Genomic DNA, 22,190 nt, shown 5'->3' on the forward strand with positions numbered 1-22,190 from the left:
CTCCAGACACCACTTTGCATGTTAAGATTTTTATCACCACCAGTATTTTATTTTTATACTGAGGTAGCACCTAAAGGTTGCAAGAAGATTCTATCCCATTCTGCCAGCCCTGGCACCTACACATCCTAACAATGCTGTAAGCATGAAAAAAGAACAAACTATGTGAAAATAATAATCCTCAAACCTTAAATGACAATAAACAGTTTTAAAATCATCATCATCATCATCTAACTTCTTTTCTCTGGTTCAGAACACAGCTACACAGTGACTGCAAGGAGGAAACAAAACACCTGAATAACAAAATATTCTACCCTGATGAGTACTTTCTTCTTTTTCTTAGCTGTGCTGATTCCCAGAGTGTTGTTTCTCTGCACGTTGGGCTTCTCAGTGCTTTTGGTGAGAGATCCCGTGCCTGTGCTTCTTGCATTCCATCGTCTGCCTCCAAACAGCTCAACAGCCTGAGCCAAGGTTGGGCCTTCAAACCTTCCGTCCTCCTACAAAGATTCTCAGCGTTAACAAAACAAGGAGAATAAGGACACACTTTTAAAGCAATAATATAGATCTCTGAGGAACCAATGAAAGAAACACCAAGAGGAGACAATTTTTGGTTACTAAGTGAATTCCCCAGGTCTATTTTGTTTGCTGCTCTGGGGATGTTTTTGGCCTTAACTATTATCACTCATTATTTTGGTGCCCTTTTAAACTATAGTCATTGCTTTTTCTTTAATAAAATACTTATTTCAAAAGTCCAAACATATGAAGAGCTTTGTAAGAAAAAAAATTTAATCTCAGTGTATTGAAAACTTGCAAGGTTTGACATAACCTTGTACAGAGAATCAGATCTTGCTGCTTATCCGTGTTACAGAGTTGGAGATTAAGTGTTAATCTTTAATCTAATCTTACTTATGATGGAAACTAATTGCATTACATTAAGCTGTTGATATCTTTGAACTTTTTAATAGAGAATCACAGCATCTTTTACCTGGTAAAGGCTGACATACTGTTTCCGTAGCCACTGTAGTCTTTGATCAGGGAATCTCCTCATTTTTCTTACAGCTTTAGTCAATTCCAGCAATCCATCATACAGCATTCTGGCAGTGTATTTTGGAGCAACAAAGTGCAGCAACTTATTATCAGTAGTCTGAAGTCCATAAAGTAGTGTTATACCATTTTCTTCAAGGGACATATTGCAAAGCTTATTTTGAACACACACAGTGTGCATATCAATGCCCGAATGTCCCATATATACAGCCTTGGCTGAAAACAAGTCCAAAAAGCCTTCCACCAGTCCAGTATTACCAAGAAACTGGTATTTACCAAGCTCAGCAGAATTGCCCAGCACACTCAGTTTTGCCTTAGCATTTGCAGGGCAAACTGTTGTGGGTTTTGTCCAAGTCAAAGTACTATTGTCAGGCTGGAGCTGAAGAAAGCAGCGAGCTGAGAGATGTGTCTCCTGGTCGTAATGAATGACGGTCGCGCCTTGCTGCATGAACTGATGGACGTCAGCCCTGATGGACAACACGTACCAGGGAATGAGCTCGATCCCGTGGCAGAAAGCCTTTTGCTGCTCTTCGGTTGAACTCGTGTCCCATTCTTTCAACTGCTCAAATATGTCACTTTCAGAATCTGAAAGATCTCCGATGAGAAATCTGCATGTGAGCAAAGATGAGAGATTTCTATTTAGTGATACATGTGCTGATTTATGCTATGCTTGATGAATATTTTTTTCTGCTGTAGTTTAAATAAATGGAATACTATCATCACTATATAATTGGGACTTGCAGGAACTTGTATAGTTTTTGAAGTATTACAATTTATGTTATTGCAATTTTGCATCAATTAAGAGATGCTGCTACAATTACTTATAACTCCTGAAACAATATGATTATATTTTCCTAGAACTTTCCAAACTTTGCATTAATAATAAAAAGTGTCTGATTGGTTCTTAAGGCCAAGTGGGATCAGTTTCTAAATCCTCTGTGTAAGATTGCTTCAGCTGAAATATTAAGTGCCATATGTGGAAACTGTTAGCAGGATATAGTGCATTTCAGACAGGACTTCTAATCTCTGTTCTATTACTGATTTAATGTGCAGACCTTTCACACTGTATAATATTCTGATTAAAACAAGTAAAATACTGATTAAAATACATATCTTCCTCATAAGAATGCACAAATAATTTTATCAGATACTTTCCATGAGAAATCTTATTTTACTTAAGGAAAATATTAACATAAACTTGTATGCGGCAACCAAAATTTCTGATATATTTTGCCAAAATTAGAAACAGTAGATACAGAGCAACAATACTGAGCTAATAGAAGAGGTAGTTAAAATGAAATGTCTTCCCTGCAGAAGCTTCTAACATGTATGAATGCACAAATGTTCAATATTTGGGTACTTCAGTGAACATAAACAAGGACAAACTGTTCTGTGTACAACAGAACTAATAAAGCACATTTTCCTAAAGATATCCAGGCAATAAAATACAAATCATCCTCCTCTACATATCCTTCAAGAAATCTTGTCCTAATATCCTCTTTGCTTCCCCTTCCTAGCACCACAATGTTCCCAGTTCCTGCCCCTTACCTACCAACTAAGCCAAAGATGACTCATGTTGTGTTTCCAAGTCTCATACCCCATCTCCCCCAGTGCTAAACAGCACAGGTGACCATCAGCTTTTCCTCAAACCCTCCTCTACCTGGATGACAAATTAATCTGGATTTTTCCTTTATTCCATACAACAATGATTCCTCTATGAATTTATTAATGGGTGAGATCTCTGTCTCTTTATCAAATTTATAAAAAGTGGCAAATAGGTTGAGGGTTTATTGCTTCTGGTGAAAGGACTGACAAAATAACTGCATTGGTCTTAAGTGTAGCATTGTTTCTTTAAGAAATATTCCTACAAATAAAGGTCACGCATTTTAACTGAGCTGATATAAATTGTCTTACTAGATTCTTACTAGACAAATGTAAATTGAAATATTTATCTGTATTATATAAAATTACATTTTAAAATGAAACAAACAACTGAAGCAGCTCTTTCTCCCCTGTGCCCTCAAAACAGCGGAACAAGTCTCTGTATGAATGCTATAACATGTATTTGGAGAGTAGCTGTGCATGGCTGGAGGAGTCTATCACAGCAGAGACAGAAATGGCAGAGCTTGGTTTATGCCTTGCTTCACACGTTGCAGGCTGCAGATTAGAATGTACAAGAAGCAGGTAAGCCAAGCACACAGACGTAAGCACACACAGAAATGGAGCCTCTGACACGAGCTGCCAAAAGCGACACCGCTGCCAGTTCCTGAGAGACTTACAGAGCCTGGGCTGGACCAGGGGCTTTCTTTACATGTGCTGCCCTGAGAGGCAAGGAAATGAAAAGTAAAGGAAGCAGTGACACAGATTGCAGTTTTAGAGGAGAAAATTGCAAGGTATACAAAAAAGAAAAAAATGTTTGAGATTTTCCCCTACTATTTTCTACGTTATTTATTGTAATTGGAAAAGTTTAAATGTGAAGATAAGATCAGGCTAATGAAGCAATTATTCAAAGTAAGGAGTATCTTCATAGGTCATTCAATAATTAACAATTCCATAAAAACTCTATTTCAAATTTGGTTGGTGCTTTTTTTTTTTCATTATCCTGCATTACCTTTATTTTTTTTTAATTTATTAATCATCAGCACTGAGTTCTAAGAAAGATTAATGTTTGATATTTATCTGGCGTGTACAGAAATCCAGGGCAATTAGATGGGTCACTGACTACAGAGTGATAGAGCTTATTTGCTAACGCAACTAGGAAAGTAATTATACCCACTGCCCACTGATTTTATTAGATGCCTTTCATTTTCTTCAAATCAAATTAACCTACCAGCTTTGGTGCATTCATGTTCCACAATACTAATCCAAATCATCAAAAGAAAAACTAATTGAAAATCTTTCTTACAATTACAAAGTAATGAGAAACATGCTATGCAGTGTATTTTTCTGCCTTTATGACCACAATGCTACAATTATCAGATAATGCATAATTATGGTATAATTTGGATTTTATAACACTGTATGCAAATATGACAGGTCTCACCAGAAAGAGGACTAAATTTCTTCCTTAGAACCCTTTAGCTGTTCACAGGAATAAAAATAAACCAAACACAGCCTCCATACAAGTACAACAGAACATGGCCCTTCTGCCTCTGTAGCAATTTGCTCCTGTACCTCACCCAGTTCTCTGCATGCCCAGGAAAGACACGGCAAGTGAATAAGGAATTTCCAAAGCCTGTGAGACACTTGAGTTAAATCAGTACTTTCAGAACTACTGTCCTACAAGTATTCTACTGCTACAATCAGTATTTACTGCCTCAGAAGAACAGACACTCCTTACTGAGTAGATTGTAGCCTGAACCAGGAAACACAACTTTAATTAACTATCTGCAGTTTTGTTCATTTAAATTTTAAATTTTCATTTCATATTCACACTGGGTTTTTAAAAAACTTTAGATTACACATAATGTAATCACTAGATTACATTTATGAATAAAGCATAAGTAATTTACCAAGAAATTATTTCATAAAGACATAAAAAAAGGAACTCCATTTAATTTCTATTCTGTTAATGCAAGTGAAGTGTTTATATGCCTTGCTTATTCACCATTTGAACTGTGATTTGCAAGTTGATTTTAAAGCACATTAATTAATAAAAAATAATTCCTGGAAGAAAGTATTAGTACTTGAAAGTATTACTTGAAGTAAGTCAAGAGATAGTATACGTGGGCAGAGAAGTGGGTCTGTTTTTCTTGGCTTAATCTAGTGTACCACTTCCGAGAAGCAACTAAAGCCAGATGTGAATAATTCTATTAGAAACCATTCTTTCAGGAAATAATGATTATTTACTTGAAATGAAATTTAGAATTACATGTTAATGAAATAAATGCATTTTAAACAGGAAGATAGCAGTTGCCTCTCAGGCAGTCACTCATTAGATTTAATGTTTAAGTAGGTGAAATAAGTTGGATAGTTCTGAACATACTGATATTTCTGACACACATTATCAGTAAAATACCTCAAGCCATGACTAAAGCATGGTTTTTATGCAAGCCCTCAAGTAATTTTACAGTGCTTCACCTCAGAGCAGTAAAGTTCTGTTACTTAATTTGAAGTTAGTCTAACACAGTAACTTAGCTGAAAGCTGACCCGACCCACCTATGTCTACATGGGCTTTGCAATGAAACTTCTCTGCAAAGCAACATTCTAGAACATCATGTGATGTCCTAAACTTTGCATTTCCTGTATTTCCAGTACAGTCTTTGAGAGTGGTCTTCAAAGTGAAATCAGACTACTGAACACTGGGCTTTTTTTACAGAGGGCACAATGAAGTAAACTTCTTTGCAAAGTAACAGGATACAGCAACCTGAAAATTCAAAATATGTACTCACACATGAATGTTTCCTGGACAAAACTGAAACCCCTCAAAGTAACATGTCCTTAAAAGAAGAAGTCTTTTGAAGGATAACAAATAACCTTTTTTTGAAGGGGCCAGAACACTGCCTGAGCGTGCAGAATATAATGTTCTGAGCTCTGATAACAAGTATGTCCTGGTGCTATTCCTGTCGCTAGAGATCAAAATCGTAATTGTAACTGTGGATTTTTAAAGCTCTCTGTGTAAGACAAAAAGGATTTACCCTTATCATGAGAGGAAGTAATTACATCATGAGGGAAAATACAGCTATACAGAGAGTTTCCAAGCAGTATCAGGGGAGAAAGTTCTGAACTGAAAATGGATAAATACAAGGAAAGATGCTAAAGTTGCTCTTATTTCAAAAGGCAAGCCTTGGCAAAAGAAAACCAAAGAGTAAAACCATGACATAGAGGTGTGATGATAGGAAATAAAATGAGACCTACTGGTAGCGGTTTTTGTCCTTCAAGGAGTTTTTCCTTGAGCCGCTCCCTTCACTGACATTATCGTCACCCTCTTCAGACTCCAAACTGCGATTGCAGCTCCGAATTGTTTGAAAGATATTGTTTGTTGTTGATTCTTTTTCTGGATTGTTTAAACCATCTTGGCCTACTCGTTGTAAGAAATTATCTTGTCCACTGTAATCTGAAACAAACTACAGATATATCTAAAAGATTAGTATAGCTACAAAGAGAATGTTGTGTCATCTACTTCTCACTGCAGAAATTTTTACCATTAAGAATATCTAGTGTGTATTTTCTTATTGCTTCCTATGGGATTTTGTGCCTACTTGAAACACAAAACAGACCAAATAATTTCATAAATCAAGTAACACAAATTAAAGTAACTCCTGAAACTTAAAAAAAGCCTCAGAATTTAATGTTTCATCCAAGAGGAGCATTTTTCTTTTCAAACTACAATAAAAGAACTCATAAGAATAGTTTTTTTCCATAGAGGAAAAGCTTGATCTGCTGAGCTTCTAAATTCTGTTTTTAAGAAATTGCAAACTTCCAATTCCCAGTGAATTAAGTGGAAGGTCAGAGTATTTAGCAGAAAATAATAACATATTTTGGGCTTTACATATTTAATCCAAAGTATAAACAAGATCCTTTATTACTAATGCTGATTTCTCAGTACTCTGATATTGAACTAGGTAGAAACAACCAAATCTAAATTGCTAAAGAACTATGGGCATTAAACTGAGGTCCATGTAACTGACCAGTCTAGGAACAGTCTGGTTTAGAAACTTTAACTGGATGAAGCCTGTGTGTAAGGTTATATAAAATAAAGCACTGGCTAAGAACATAACATCTTAGAATATTTGTCTCATTTACCTCTAATGTTTCATCCTGGGAGTTATATCGTGGACAGAGTCTGATGAGGCTCGATGCTCCATCCAAAACTTCACAAAGCTCTTTTAAAAATACTCCACAGAAAGGAACAACTTTGCAGCCTGGAATATTGAGTGCCCGGTTGACCACTTTCCTGTATTCAGATGATGACTCATGTTGTGCCATAGCATCTTTCAGACTTCGCATGGTTTCAATATCAGACTGGTCCATAAATTGCCACATTTTTAAAACTTTTCTTGACCTATTGCAAGAAGGTATCACAAAATTTATTAAAAAAATTTCAACAACTTACCTTCAAGTCCAACACCTGCAGCATACATGTAATAGAGAAGATTATAATTGCTCAGAAATGAATGAATGAAATCAATACTATTATTTATATAAAAATTCTCCCTTTGAATTATCAAAGAACAAAATTAGAAACTAGCAGTCTGATTTACTGGAGCAGTAGTTCACATTTTAATAAAAGCCCAGCTGCATAAAACATACCAGCAGGCTTTCTAACATTTTTATTGCATCATTGCCTAAAATTTCTAAGGGCCCCTAAAGAAATAAGAAAAGATTGAGGAAACAGCATAAAGATAGAGCAGAGTGTTTCTTACAAATTCCTTCAGCTATATTATTAACAATCCATAAAGTAAGCAAAAGTTGGAGACTTTTAATGAAATTTATTTTTTAAAATTTACATCGATTTTTTTTCCCCCAAATTGCTCACATATTATTTACTTTCACAGAAATAAGGAAGTCAGGACCATGTTCAAGCTCTCAGGCACCAGTGCAGAGCTGTAGCTGAAAAGAAATTCTGATTTCCAACAGAAATAGCTGCAAGGACTATGAATTCCTCTGGGAGTTTTTTTACCTTCTGAGCAGTATGTCTGTGTAATCACATGGCCTTTCTTCCTACCCCTGGCCTCAGACATACCAAAAGATCCAAAGATACACTCACAGTAGACTGCCCTTAACCCCACTTTCCATTCCTGTCCTGAAATGCTGCTCATCAGCCTTCCTCTCCTTTCTCCCCTGTGCTGTGCAGATGCATTAGAGACAAAATTAAGCCCTTAATTGGCCTTGCATTTTCCCTCATAACTTCCATGGCTTAGAGACTGTGGATGTATTTTGCTGAAATATACTCCCCATGCCCGTGAGTGTCCCAAAAGGGCTTTATATACCAAAATCATAAACAAATAGCTCAATGAGATCCTCACTAAACCACAAAGAACAGCAATGCAAACACTTTAGAGCTTTGAAACAAACGTTATACAACAAGGGTCAAAGCCAAGAGATGGGAAACTTGATGTTAACTCTTCCCTGTTCAGAGGCATTTGCTGCCCTCTGAACTGCCAGTGCTAAGGCACTGCCTTCCTGCTCCTTGGCCCTACAGGAACCTGTCATCCCAGAGGACAGCACACAACGAGCTGTCTCTGAGCCTCCACTCTCTCCTCCTTAAGATCATGCAAGTCCTTCCACAAAAGATTATGACAGCATGAGATCCCAACATCAGTCTGTGTAAGTAAATCAGAGGGGTTAAAAAACAGATTCAGCTGTTTGGTCATTTGGGCTTTTTTTTTGTCATTTTCAGGTAGTTTCTTTTATACACTTAAGACTGATCCTTTTAGAGCATCACCATGATCATGTTTCACTTATATTCTGGAGACTCCAACCCCAAGTTACATTAGCTGTAGCTCTTTAGATAAACCATAACTGCCTTCCAATCTTCTTTTTACATTTTTAAAAATTTCTAGTAAAGTAAAAAAAGTTTTCTAATGCAACATATTCTACATGCACCAGGAAAACAGATAAGAGTCCTCAGAGCATTTTGAGGAAAAAAGGGTTTAGCATGCTTCATTTTTCGAAAAGGGATTACTAGAAAGTCACAGCATGAGATGATGTGGCTTAGGCATGGATTTCTGTTTAGTTTCATTGTTCTCTAGAGACATCTGCTTAACAGAAGCAATATAATCTATCACTGAAAAAGCCATTTAAAAAGAAAGAGTTGCCAGTACCTCAGCCCTGCCAGGAATTCCATTACAGCATTGTAGTTGCCCATATTCCAGCAGCATTTTGCCACGTGTACTAAGTATGAGAAGACTTCTCGTTTCTCCTCCATAGAACCCGCAGTCAGGATCAGCCAGGTAACCCAGGAGCTCACCTGGTACAACCAAACAGACAGTAGGGTCAGCCAAAGCAATGTGCCTTGGAGCATTCATGCATCCTTGACAGATAACATGGGTTCGTTTGGTTTCTTCCATCAGGAGGGTGTCAGTCAAAATTCCACTTACAGGCTCATAGCCAAATCACATATGCATTGCAACCACAACCTACACAGTGACATTCACATGAAAACAGTTAAATCACTAACTACTCTAGAAAAACTTTTAATAAACAAAAAACTACTGCATCTTAATATAAGATATTCTGAATATACATTGATGCCACAGAAGAAAATAGACAGCTTCAGCTAGTGCTGATTTCTAAAGCTGCTGGAGAGATGTGCAGTATAATTTCTCAATAAAATGGCTTATAGATCTCAGCCCCACATAACCCTTGATAACAATATGAACAGTGAAAGTTGATAAATTGGAATTTTTTGGCTTTGGTTAATTTCATAAAACTAGATGCAATTAATGCACAATTTTGCTAATTCCTACATGTACTGAACATTTCAGATAATTTGCATTATCTGTTTGCAAGATCACAAATGAAGTAAATAAAAAGAAATCCCATCTTCCAAAGTGTGCCCACACTACCAACTTGTCTTTGGTAATTAATTAATGCCAGAATCAGAAATCAACTTAGTACATGATTCTGTTTGTATTTAAACAAATAAAAATCAACCCTTCATTTTATCCATGCACAGATTTTCTTTCCAGTTTATGTTCCCACAACATCCATAAAAAGTAGCTATATTTCACATGGAAAACTAATTTTAACCAACTGTTTCTTTTCACAATATGACTCCCTGGAGGCTTGATTTTTGTCATTGTGTAAACACTTAGGAGGCAATAAACGTGATTTGTTTATTGACACTGTGTTCCATTCTTTGGTCCTGAAGGAATATTCAAGTGTTTACAGATAATACCAGTGTGAAGAGAGGCTTATAAAAATTAGGAAATGCTAGTTCACCCCTCAGAGGCCATAGACTTTTATTTTAAAAACCAAGCATGTGAAATAAAATGTAAATGCATTAGTACTAACAGGAAAATAACCCTACTGAAAATATATAGGGCTTCTATTTATGCAAGTCTATCCAGACTCAGTGTTCTGAGCCACCCACTCCTGAGGGAGGAAAATCAAAGACTACAAAGAATCTAAGTTACTATTTAACCTGTCTGAGGGTAACATCAATCGAGAACAATAAATGAGAAATGTCCATATGAGAAGAAAATTCATACTACCCATACAGGAAAAAAAAAAAAAGTCACACTTTTAGGACTGAATTCTTGAAGATTCATTCACTGGGGACACACTCGGGAGTGAGGAGAGTGACTATGGGGATGCTGTAATAAGTTGTGTGCAGCAGGGGCAGCACACTAACCACTGCAGCAGCGCAGAATGAGAATCTGAATTTAGCTAAAATTTTATTTGGTGTGTTCAATTAGTTACTCCTAAAATATAAAAAACTTAATCAACAAAGAAGTGCGTACCTGAAGAGCATGAGGGTATGGAAAATACAAGCCACCATAGCACTGCATGGCACAGGGGTCAAATGAGGGCAAAACCAGAACAAAAGGTAATAAAACTAATGCATTAAAAAAATCAGAAACTGTGAAACAGAACAGTCAGATCTGTGGCACAGATTTGTTTTTGTATGCTGGAATATAGTGACATATTATTTTTGGATATTATTCTCATTTTCCAAAAATGGCTCTGTTAGGGAATGCAACTGCTAAACATGCAATCTCACAAAAAATTAATATTTGTTTCCTGTGCAATAACAAATGTGGGAATGACTTGATTAATATGGTTTTAGAAATTTTAAAGAATCATATAACTTTAAACAGATATGTTTTAATCTAAGGTTGTAAAGATGTAATGATCAGGAGAAAACTATCAAAATTGAGAAAGAATATCTAAAAAGGCAACTGACTTCAGACTCTCCATTAAGAGGAAACCTTTAAACTAGGGCAGCCACTTGCTGAAATTTTATTTAATAGAGACTTTAAGACCGCCATAAACAGCATGATGAACTTTTACAATCTGAAAACACAAACAAAAAACTATAAAGGGCAGCATGGGTGAGCCTTTGCAGACTTGAGATACTGTATAGCATGTAAGAGCAAAAGAAGGGTACAAAAGGCACCATGAAATTCCTGCTCACTCCTCCTGCAGGAAAACGACAGAGGAGTAAAAAACATTTTAAAAGTCTTTCACTAAACAAGAATAAAAAAAGTGTCTGAATCTCTTCATTTTAAAACAGAATAGGCAAAGGCAGATATAACAGATTGGGCAGAATCAGGGGACAGAAGTGAGCATCTAAAGACACAAACCACTCCTGAGAAATAATGAACATGCCTGCTTTAGAAATGTTGGTATTTTAATTTTTCCTGGAAATCAGGAACAGATTCAAGAAATAACAAACGTATCAAATTTTCATTGAATTGGGAGCTCAGAAGTGGGTTTCCTCAGATGCTGGCCGTGTACAGCTGAGCTAGATGCACAAAAGAAAAGCACAGAAGAACTCTATAGGTACTTATTTATTGGTGGCTGTGGAATTCTCCTGGAAGCTGATTGCAGAATCTTATTTTTTCTACTTTGACAAGCAATTAGCACAGATGGTATTTTGATGTGGCACAATTTCTCCATCACTAAACCCAGGGGTTTTCTAGCAGGAGAAGAGAGCAAAGGGAAGCTCCACCCTGGCAAGCTCTGACTTCTGGACACTCTGGCCAAGTGGATACAGAACAGCACCTCCTCTCGCAGAGCCACGTCCCCAGCTGCAGCAAAGCTGAGGAACACCTGACCTGAGGATAAAGCACCATCAGATGCCTTGGTACCAAGCTGCCATGACATCAGCACGAGAGCTTCAGGGCTCAGGCAGTAGCTGAGCACATACAGCACATCCCAGCCAGAGAGTGCACAGGAGTAGCCTTGCCAAGGAGATCAAAATACATTGCAAGTATTTGTCAGAAAGAGCAGTAAAGCTTTTTGGACTAAGTTTTTGTGTTGGACAGCACTTTAACATCAGATCATGATCTACGTTTCAACACAGTAATCATTATTTCCTTAGTTTACTTTTTTTTTTTCACACTTGACTTACATAGTTCTGTTTATGAAACTCATTTTAAGCTCCCGGCAGAACAGAAATCATCACAGCAAACCTATAATTAGATTTCCGTTGCACTGCTGAATGAGTCTGAAAAGCATGAGAAAATGTATCCTGGCTTTGTTACGATAACCCACATGATTGCAAGATACAAGAAAAGTAATAAATTAACACACAACCCACTTAAACAAGTTGATAATAACATCAGTCTTTTCATTCAGATGGATAAAAATTAGTGTCTTTCAGGATTACTGGACACTAATATTAAGTACTAAACAAGGACAATTGAACAGATGTTTGCTTAAGATTTAAATATTTTCTGGTGCCCTAATAGAAGCACTAAGAACATTGAGTCAGATAAAGTTTAGATACATAGAAAGTAGCCTCATTTGCAAAGTTTAAGAGATATAGGAATCTCTTTCAAATCTGAATCTGAGCACACAGGACCTGTACCCGATGTCTTGGCAATGCAAGCTATACTGAGCAATATGTACTATAATTTGTAGTACAAAAAGATCTGTACAGTTCCAGGTTTTCTGAAATTCTCTTTTTATATCATCTCTACTATTTTAACTGCACCAAAATCTGTTGCATTCAATAACTAATTTACCTAATTTTTTTAGAAGTTTTTTTGGCTTACCTTACTTCAATCAAAGACCTGGAGTAAATTCAGGTTAGCTATTGCTAATGCATTTGGGAAGGGCATATTTTTACTCAGTGGTTTGTTTTTTGTTTTTTTTTTTTTTTTTTTTTTTTTGTTGTTTTGGTTTTTTTTTGTTTTGTTTTTTGTTTTTTGTTTTTTGTTTTTTTGTTTTTTTGTTTTTTTTTTTTTACTTTTAAACATGGGAAATATATATCAATCACTAAAAATGTAAAATGAGCCTACGTTTTTGAGTACCTAATTATTGGACTACCACTGATTTCAAGACAAATCTACATGCAGGCAAAAATCTACCAATTTTTCAGGGCCAGGATATAGTTTATTACTGAGGGTCAGCTGCTTTTACTAATAAAACACGAAGGACATGAAAGAGACACTCCTGATGGAACCTGATCCTCAAGTTATGGTACATGACCTTAAATCTCTGTACAAGTGCAACACACAGGACTGTTTATCAGTCACTCTATGGGAACCTCGCTCCATGTAGTACACAGGAGGGAACAGCATTTAATGCATGTCGAATTACTAACTGTATCCCTAAATCTGCCATGGATTTTCTTCACTCATACTCTTATTCCGGTCTTCTATTACTCAAGATTTAGATTATTCATACACACTTATACATATAAATTCTTTACTATCCTCTATATACCTCCTAGAGAATGTATTATGTGATTTTTTTAAAATGGGAATTCACTTATTTTCTACATTTTATGAGAATGCAAATGTAGTGGTGCTTTGAGGGAGGAAATTATTAATGATTTCCAGTTGCAATGTGCAGTGTTTTATCATCTGTGGTGTTTTACACTCATTTCACCAGCGCTTCAGTTTGTAAAACTTTTACAGCAATTCCCAAGCTACATACTTCAGTGGGTGATGCTACATGGAAGAAATGATGTCTTCTATATTTATAATACATTTTTAGGAACTTCATAATACTTGAGAGATGCAGCTTTCAGAGGTGAAATTACCAAACACAGCTGCCTGCCTGAAGTTTAACAACTACCGTTGCTAGCAAGTAAAACAATTTTCTGGCTTACCACAAGGTAAGATTACAGTACATACCTTCTATGACTCCTACCATAAATTAGCCATGGACATCTTTCTATAACACACTGTAGCTGATTTAAACACTGCCTGAACTGGAGCAAGAAAGAAAGAAACTTTAATACTGAAAATAAAGTATGTGTATGAAAAGTCTCTGCATACAAAACAAGAAGATTATTTTTAAGGTATCCAAAGGATAAGCATGGCAATCTATAACCCATTTAACCAAGCCATTCTGGTTTTAGTAATTTTGTTTGATAAAAATCAAGAAATTTGAGTAAAATCTGAAGAACATGAATAACAATCTTCATCAGATATCATATGGTAATCATGGCAAGAGGGAAAAACATTACTTTGTTTAAAAGCAGAATTCTTAGTATCAGGATAGTCCAACTTCTCCCTTTAAAAACAATAATTAAAAAACACTAGCAGTATCCAGCATTAGCACTAATAGCTGCCTGAAGTGAGTTCCTCTGCACTGCTAACTGTGCACAAACCTGTCAGAGCATATTGATGAATATCTGTGTATATATTTATACACAGTTCTGTGTATAAAACAGAACTGGAATTTTTTACATGGGTTTCACTGAGGTTTAATTATTAAATTTTTTTGGTTCTTGGCACAATATTGAAGATAATTTTCAGATTCATTTTTAATATCCGAATATTCTAAATTGCATATCTTACTAATAGATGGTTTACTTTACGTGCTTGTGTGAAATTATATAACATTACAGAGAACATTTACCATTTTAAATCTGATTAAACACTATTCCAAACAAGGACTGGAAAGAGTTTGATATTTGTACAAACACAATCTTTTAAAAAGCATTATACAAACCCATTTAGGCATTGCAAAAAAATGCTGAACTAAGAGACAGACTGCAATATTTATTTACATTCCATTATTTCAGTAAAATGATATGTCTCTGTTTTGCTAGTGAGGTTTAAATTTGTATTTTGAATGAACAATGAAAAAACCTTACAAAATTTAACCATTAAAAATAAAACTAACAACGCTAAGTGTCCTAAGTAACCATAATTTAATTAATTTTATTCATTTTAAGAATGATTTAGTGAGTGATGAACCCACACCAGTAGCAGGGCTATACTAACACTGTTTAAACTTTTTAACCTTTTCAACTTATTTTTTGGCAACCGTATCTTTCCAAAAAATGACCTTATGCATTTGACTTCTGATTTTGCATTTTCAGTTCAGCAGCGGGACTAACTTCAGTCAGCTGTCTTCCAATCTGGTGCAACTTTCAGTCTAAGAACCCACAATTGCTCTGTTCGTGTATGTCAGCATGGAAAATTAAATGTTTCAGTTTGTTTAAAGTTTTATTGGTTTTCTTTTACTTGAAGCTTAAGCCAGAAACATCAAGTTACAAGAGTCTCTTTTCATGTTTATATAAAGCAATGATTGAAATTATTTTAAATGTTTACATACACATAAATGTTTACAATATGTGCATTGTGCTTGTGTCTCTGTGGTCGCTTTGCTGGTAACAGGCAGAAGAGCGGTTGGGAGTCAGTCATAAAGGTACAAGAGCCTGGGGGGTAAAGAGACAGAAAAAGAAACAGAATCCCAGGAAGACTGTGGCATAAGACACTGAGGAAGGAGCACATGTCACTCCATGTAAAGAAGCAGGGTGAACTCATGTCATACAAGAATCAGAGGAAAGAACTGAATCAAGATGAGAGGCACAGTAGGCAACAAGGAGAGATGGCAAAAAAGTATGTTATAGTTGTTATGGTCCTAAAACACACTTAGGTACCATTTTCCAAACTTCCCAGCTGCCAGGGCTCTGCTAACTCTGCAGAATCTCAACAGTTTCTTCCTACAGTTCTACATCCTTGAAAACTAAACTTCTTAATGCCAAAGCTCCATCAGAGCAGAAAAATATATTGCTACTACTATTGAGTGCACAGTCTTAGAGACTTATAGCCAATAGTTTTGTAAAGGTAGATGTTACTGTATTTCACTCTAATCCTCCCACACTAGCCACTAATTCAGAACCAGCTTTTAATTACATTTAGTAATAGGAAAGAATATCTGTCTTTAGCTTGGTCTAGAGTCTGGCTCTGACAAGACTCTAAGATCAATTGGATATTATTAGCAACAAATGAAGTATGAGCTGTGTCTCACCGATGAGTACGTGTTGTGCCCAAGGCTCCACTATTATGCAATTACATTTTTAATCAAACCTTAAAGACTACAGGCTTTATTTATAGCTGGTGATACTGAATGCACGTAGCCCAAAATCTTCAAGATGGACTGCCATTTTACACAAGTTTTATAGAGTGTTCCTCATTAATATGTATTGTCAGAAAAAAGTACTAAAAAGTATATTGTTTTATGAAAAATACTCTAAATAATATAATTATTATTTAACAGAAAAATTACATGGAATTGTTTTTCCCCTTCATGTATCAGAAGCCTGTCATCCTAAAAGTAATTTTGGCTTCCATATTATAAATACACCTCAGTATTTCTATAGGGAATGCCAAAAAAATCAGCAAGTGCTCACTGAGTTTTGCCAACAAAATCATGACTCTTTGTACAAGAATTTTCTTTCCATTTATAAACAAAGACAATTTGAGAGTTCACGCTTGTGATTGGCTACGGCAACTGATATACTCCACCATAAGATAAAGCATATAGCAAACCAGAGATTTATTACTAACAGTAAATATTTTACAATAACTCCATTTAAACACATACCATCTAGGTTTTTAAAAACGTATTCCAGATTATACTTCAAATAATCTATTGCACTAAATACCAAGGAATCTGTGCACTGAATATTTGGGAATTAATTCAAATTTTATAAAAAACTACCTTGTACAATTACCAAACAAGGAATGCTAGACAACTAAAACTGCAAAGTCACAAACTTCCAAGATTAAAAGATAATGCTGACTACCTCATTAAAAGGCAACTTTAATCGTAAAATTGTAATTTCTGACAAGACTTCTTCAGGACCTACTTGCTTTTCAATCCTGTGACCCTTCAATGTCAGAACACAATCGTGGTCAGTCTAATTTGTACAGCTGATGGCCACATGTCCTAAAGAAACTGCCCTGGCACTGTGCCTCACCAGGCTGAAGCACAGCTTGGCCAGTGCACCTCATCTCCCCTGGCCTCAACCCCCTGAGAAGCCCCCCAGGAGGGACAGCCCAGCAGGGTCAGCGCCTAAAGTCCTCTCCAGCCCCAACATCTTCTGGAGTACTGCTACTGCAGCTAATTAAAACCATTTTTAGGCTCTGCTTAAAGACTGAATATTGTAGTTGCAACTTTGATGTATGTTCCCATAATTCCCATAATAAGGTGAGAGAAGCCAATATATTTACCCTATTTTAGTTGCTAAATCTCAGTAAGGCACAAGAAGGAACACTTGGAAACATGCTAAATATTCACTCCCTGATTCTTCTTTGCCCAGCACACAGGAAGGTCACTGGGGGTTAATACACATTCTTGCACATTTTTATGTAAAATTTTATGTTGGCTTTCTTTACTACTTGCATAGCAGTAAAAAATTTTCATCTCACCCACCATAAGAATGGAGTGGATAGCAAACTGAAAAAGCATTATGTCAACTTTATCTTCATTTTATTCCACTTCTACAATACTAGAAACTGCTAACTGCTAACATTGCACATGCCCCCACCCCCTCAAAAAGACTAAACTGTTCTATGTTTCTGCAGCTAAAACATGAGTTTTTATTTGATGGTTTGATTTTTGATTTGGGTTGGGGTTTTGGGTGGATTTTTTTTACTATTTTCTCAATCCTTAATCAATTTTCTATTAAACTCATCAGAAGACCACCCTCTTGAAAACAAAATAAAATCTTATTAAAGAACTCAACATTTGGCTTGTGAAAATGTCAGGCCAAGTAACACTTCTTTGTATAACAATGCTTATGACACACACAGTGATTAAATAAATAGTGCAGACTAGTGTTATATTACAGAAAATACAGAAAATTCTAGTTTATAATACTTCTGTGCTGAGCCTAAGATTTTGCTTAGTCTACAAGAATCCAAAACAAATAAATAGAACTCCAGCACCTAAACAAAATAATAAAGTGACTGAAACTGTACCCCATACTGTCAGTATAAATACGAAGAATTAGAAGTCTATAATTTTTTTCTTCATGTTTACTTTACAATGTGCAAGAAAAAGGTAGGCCACTGTTTCCCAGCCTCACTGAGAAAATTGATCACATAGCTCCTATTAAATTCAGTGCAAGTTATTTAGCTAATAACTGTTCATCTTAAGTTATATTTTAAAAATTTGTTGTTACAGCTAAATTTGGCTCGGAGAGATAAAGGAAATAACAAATCCACACATCAGGTAATAACCCTTACAAAAAGCAACTTTAAAGTTTTGTTTTACCTCGTTAAACCTTGTCACAAGATCTTCTATAGCATTATGTTCTCCATTGGGAGAAGAAAGAATAGTAGCAGATATGGATGCCTTAATAGATGGCAGCTTGCTCTGACACTCAGCACTGCCCAAATCCCTGGTCAGAAAGCAGAGGTAGTCGATGGGTAAGACTTTGCGGTAGAGCTCCTGCTCCTGCTCGGTCAGAATGCTGGCAACCTCCTCTGGGAACTGGATGAGGTGCTGCAGCTCGATCAGCTCCTTGCTGATACCGGCCACGCTGGAGGGAAAGCCGCTGGAGCCAGCCATGGATGTACACGCCTGGCGCTCTAAAACAAAGCAAATAAAAAATTCATTGGGCTTTGCCTTTAACTCTTGGACCGTGCTGCGCAAAAGCGAGACAGCTTGGTATTTCGGTTTTGTTAAACTGATCATTCAATTACTCAGCAACACACTATATTCTAAGTATTTTCTTTCTATTTAAACAACCTAGTATGTTCTTTTACTTTTTTTTTTTTTTTAATCTGGTGTTGGCTAGATAGAGGGCAACTAGAGTTAGGAGATTGTAAAGCCACCCACCAAAACACACTTGCTTCCAGAAACATCCAAACACCTTCTTCCAGCACCCACAGCCTTGTCACAGCCTCAAATAAAGGGCTCATCTGGCAAAGTGTGCCTCTGCTTTGCCCCCATGTAACAGCCATGGTGCAAAGCAGTTTGAGGCCTTGACTGGGGCACTGAGACCCGATTCCCTCAAGAAATAATGTATAATGATAATTGAAAACCCATGTGGGTCAGCATTTTTCTTCATAATCCACTTGCTATAAGATAAATTGTATCTGAGCTTGCTGCATCGTGAAACCAAATGTCCAAGGCCACAAAATATTTTTCATTCCTCACAGAAAATGCATATATTTGGGAGCATGCATGTTTTATCTCTTAATACAAAACATTCATGGTAGTTTTATAATATCCCAGCAGTGATATCTCTTGAAAAATAAAACTTTTCCTAAGAAGGAAGAAGGCAAGCTTTCTAAGATTGTGTGGAAAGCATGAAACATCAACACAATGATTCCAAAATAGTGAGTGAGTCTTCTTACTAGATAAGTTTAGAATGGGTTCTCTGAAAAATTTTTCAATAATTACTTAAATGTAAAAACATTCATATCCATATATTACATACTCTTCATCATTCTCAGAAAAAGGAGTTTCTTTTTTTGCATTGCTTCATGAAATATCTTCAGAGATTTTTTTCTACACATAATGGAATCACACAACAGATCTATCTCTTACCCAGTATTTTTAATATATCTATAAGCTCTCAAGTGATAAAGGGTGCAATTATTTTTCTCTAAGAAAGAAAAAAACAAGTTCATAATGACTGATTAAAATAAACAAAAAATATGCTACCTGAGTTTTCCACTCTAAGTCATTTTGTGCAAACTATTATTAATCAGAGGGAAATTAAGAAGACAGAAAATTGGCTTTTCTTAATATAGTCTACTGAAAGTCAAATGATAAATTGCAGTAGCCTTAAATAAAGTCTTTGGGCTAACAGAACCTATTGAGAAATGTTCAAATACAGAAGAAACTTCTGAAAGAACAAAGACAAATTGTTTCTGTCTACACTAGCAAGCAAAAAAGTAATGGGCTTAATTTGCAACAAGCAGTATCTTGGTTACATAGTGGGGAACATTTGTAACTTCGGTGATAACAAGGAAGTGCTGCACAGTAACTGCAGATACTGAGAAATCTCTGTCATAGAAACACCTGCAGCAAAGACTGAGGGGGGAAAGCCAGTTAAGAACACCACTGATATGTCAGCACTGGTTTGGGCAACAGGTGGAGTGCAGTGAGCTTCTGGGCTCCCTTTCAGTCATCTTTGCTTCAATTCTACATGAGACTTCAGTTCTGTTTCCTGCCTCAACCTGCACAGAACTATTCTGAGAGGTTTTGTAATAAAAAGCATTAAAAACTCACATGCACTATTCTTGACTTTGCAGGAGAACACAAGCTTATGCCTAAATAAAAACAATGCAAAATACAATGCTCATTTTATATTAGAAGGATTATGTATTTACACATGCCTTACATATATGGGCTGAACTGTCACTGTCACAACCAGCATTATCTCAGGAAGAAGATGATATGGAAGCCGTGACACAAACACCCACCAACACCTACTTGCTCCCTAGAAGTCACAATGCCTCACTGACTCCATGTGCATGAAAGCCTTTCCCACCCAAGGCAGAGAAAGCACAGCCTGCACCAGCCTCCCCCATATCTCGCCATTGAAATGGAGGGCGTTTGGTTATGTCTATATTGTACATTTACTTTAGGTCACAAATGGACTTCTGAAGTCAACCTCCCAAGCATCCTCACTTACTGTGCTTTAGTTTAGTCTTAGTGCAAAAAAATATATTCTTTTCAGACAAAACTGCACCAGAAGATGCACTCCAAGAAGGCAACTAACACATCCCAATTGGTAAAAAGCTGTAGCTGTCAGAAACATCCAGTCTCTGGAACAAGCACCAAGGTCAGGAAAGGACAGTTGGGCCAGACGGCTCAGATGATGGCTTGGCTGCAGGTGATCACGTACCACAGGGGACAGACAGCAAGTACTATGGACAGTGCAATGCCTCAGCGATACTGGTGCTTTGCAAATCCAACATTATTTGGTAAGTACAGTTGTAAACACCTTATAGCTGCCAATATGGCAGGAAAGGAAGATATAACTCTGTAAGGAGTGCCTAGTGACTGGTGAAAGAGAGATAACATAAGAGCAAAGAGAAGCTGTTCTGCAACGCACTGCTCGCTGATGAGGTTTAAAGGTGCATTCTTAACAATTCACCTTCTCCATTATTGTACCAACTACACCATGCACAAAGACCTCAAAATCTGGCAAAAGTTGACACTGAATTTGCAATAGGGTAGAGTACTGATCACAATCCTTTGCACATTACCTTGCCTAAGCATAATCACCCTTCAGGCTTCACTTAGCACAACCTGTCACATCTAAGAACAAGGCTCAACACCACCAAGTGACCACAGCTAAGGCTGGCTCTAAAACATATCTCATATTTATTCTTGAGGAATAAATATCTCATTAGAACTGGATTTCACTAGACTGACTGCCCATTGATCAAATCCAGCAGAAAGCTAGTGCAGGGATTTTGAATGCCTTTAACAAAACTACATTTAATGGAACTATCATCTTTCATAATGAAATCTTCACAACCCAGCTTCGCTCTAACAAAAAAATGAAGCTGCCAAAAAGAAAATCTTTTCATGGAAGCTAAGCCAAGATGACTCAAGAGCAGCCACTAATATTGCTGGATTTGAAAGAAGATTGAAAATAAATAAAACACTTCCTGATTCAAAACATTGAATTTCAAACTAGCATTTCTCAATTCTTCATTAAACTGGAAGAACTTTATGTAAATTCTCTCTGTAATGTGAGAGCACATGGAACAGGCTGCTGCACAAAAATGCAGCTGATATCCAAGGAGAGGAACACAGGCGAAACAGAAATCTGAAGGCACACAGCTCATGGCTAAAGCATGGCTATAAATACTGAAGAAGTAGAAATAACTTATTTAAGTAAGTAGCATAACTTATTTGTGTTGACTTTTTCTACACCTAAAAATATTTAATTCTTCCATAATTCACATCTTTGCAAGTCTTGGTTGCTGGCATAATTAACCTCTCCAGATTCAGATATCTTCTCTTTCCTCATTCCAGTCTTCTGTGTTTTGTCATAGAAAATCCAGGATCCTTATTCTCAGCTTCACCACCTTCCATGATTTACACTCTGCATGAAAGTCTATTTTCTGTCTCTTTGCCTGTATTAAGCTAGTTTTTTTTTTTCCTGGACTATTTTTTCATCTTTTTGTGTGTGTATGCTTCAGACTTCTACCATTTTTCACTCCAGGAACAGATCTGCTTCTGCTCTAAAACTCCTTATCCAGTCTCATACGCAAATCCTCCAGCTTTGTGTTGTCAGTTTGTGTTCTTCAGCAAACAGATAG

General features: G+C 36.4%; 1 protein-coding gene across 2 annotated transcripts in view; it reads right to left on the reverse strand.

Moving 5' to 3' along the window:
* Positions 1 to 22,190, reverse strand: part of PLCE1 (phospholipase C epsilon 1) — a 137,875-nt gene that overhangs the window by 33,584 nt on the left and 82,101 nt on the right. For both annotated transcript variants that reach the window (XM_059851618.1, XM_059851617.1), the window contains exons 4-9: positions 18,175 to 18,491; positions 8,808 to 8,953; positions 6,787 to 7,045; positions 5,899 to 6,107; positions 983 to 1,649; positions 312 to 494 (exon numbers count right to left, since the gene is read on the reverse strand). In XM_059851618.1, coding sequence (XP_059707601.1) covers positions 312 to 494; positions 983 to 1,649; positions 5,899 to 6,107; positions 6,787 to 7,045; positions 8,808 to 8,953; positions 18,175 to 18,491 — 1,781 coding nt within the window. The remainder of the gene's footprint in view (positions 1 to 311; positions 495 to 982; positions 1,650 to 5,898; positions 6,108 to 6,786; positions 7,046 to 8,807; positions 8,954 to 18,174; positions 18,492 to 22,190) is intronic.

This window comes from Haemorhous mexicanus, chromosome 7, assembly GCF_027477595.1.
Source record: "Haemorhous mexicanus isolate bHaeMex1 chromosome 7, bHaeMex1.pri, whole genome shotgun sequence".
NCBI lineage: Eukaryota > Metazoa > Chordata > Aves > Passeriformes > Fringillidae > Haemorhous > Haemorhous mexicanus.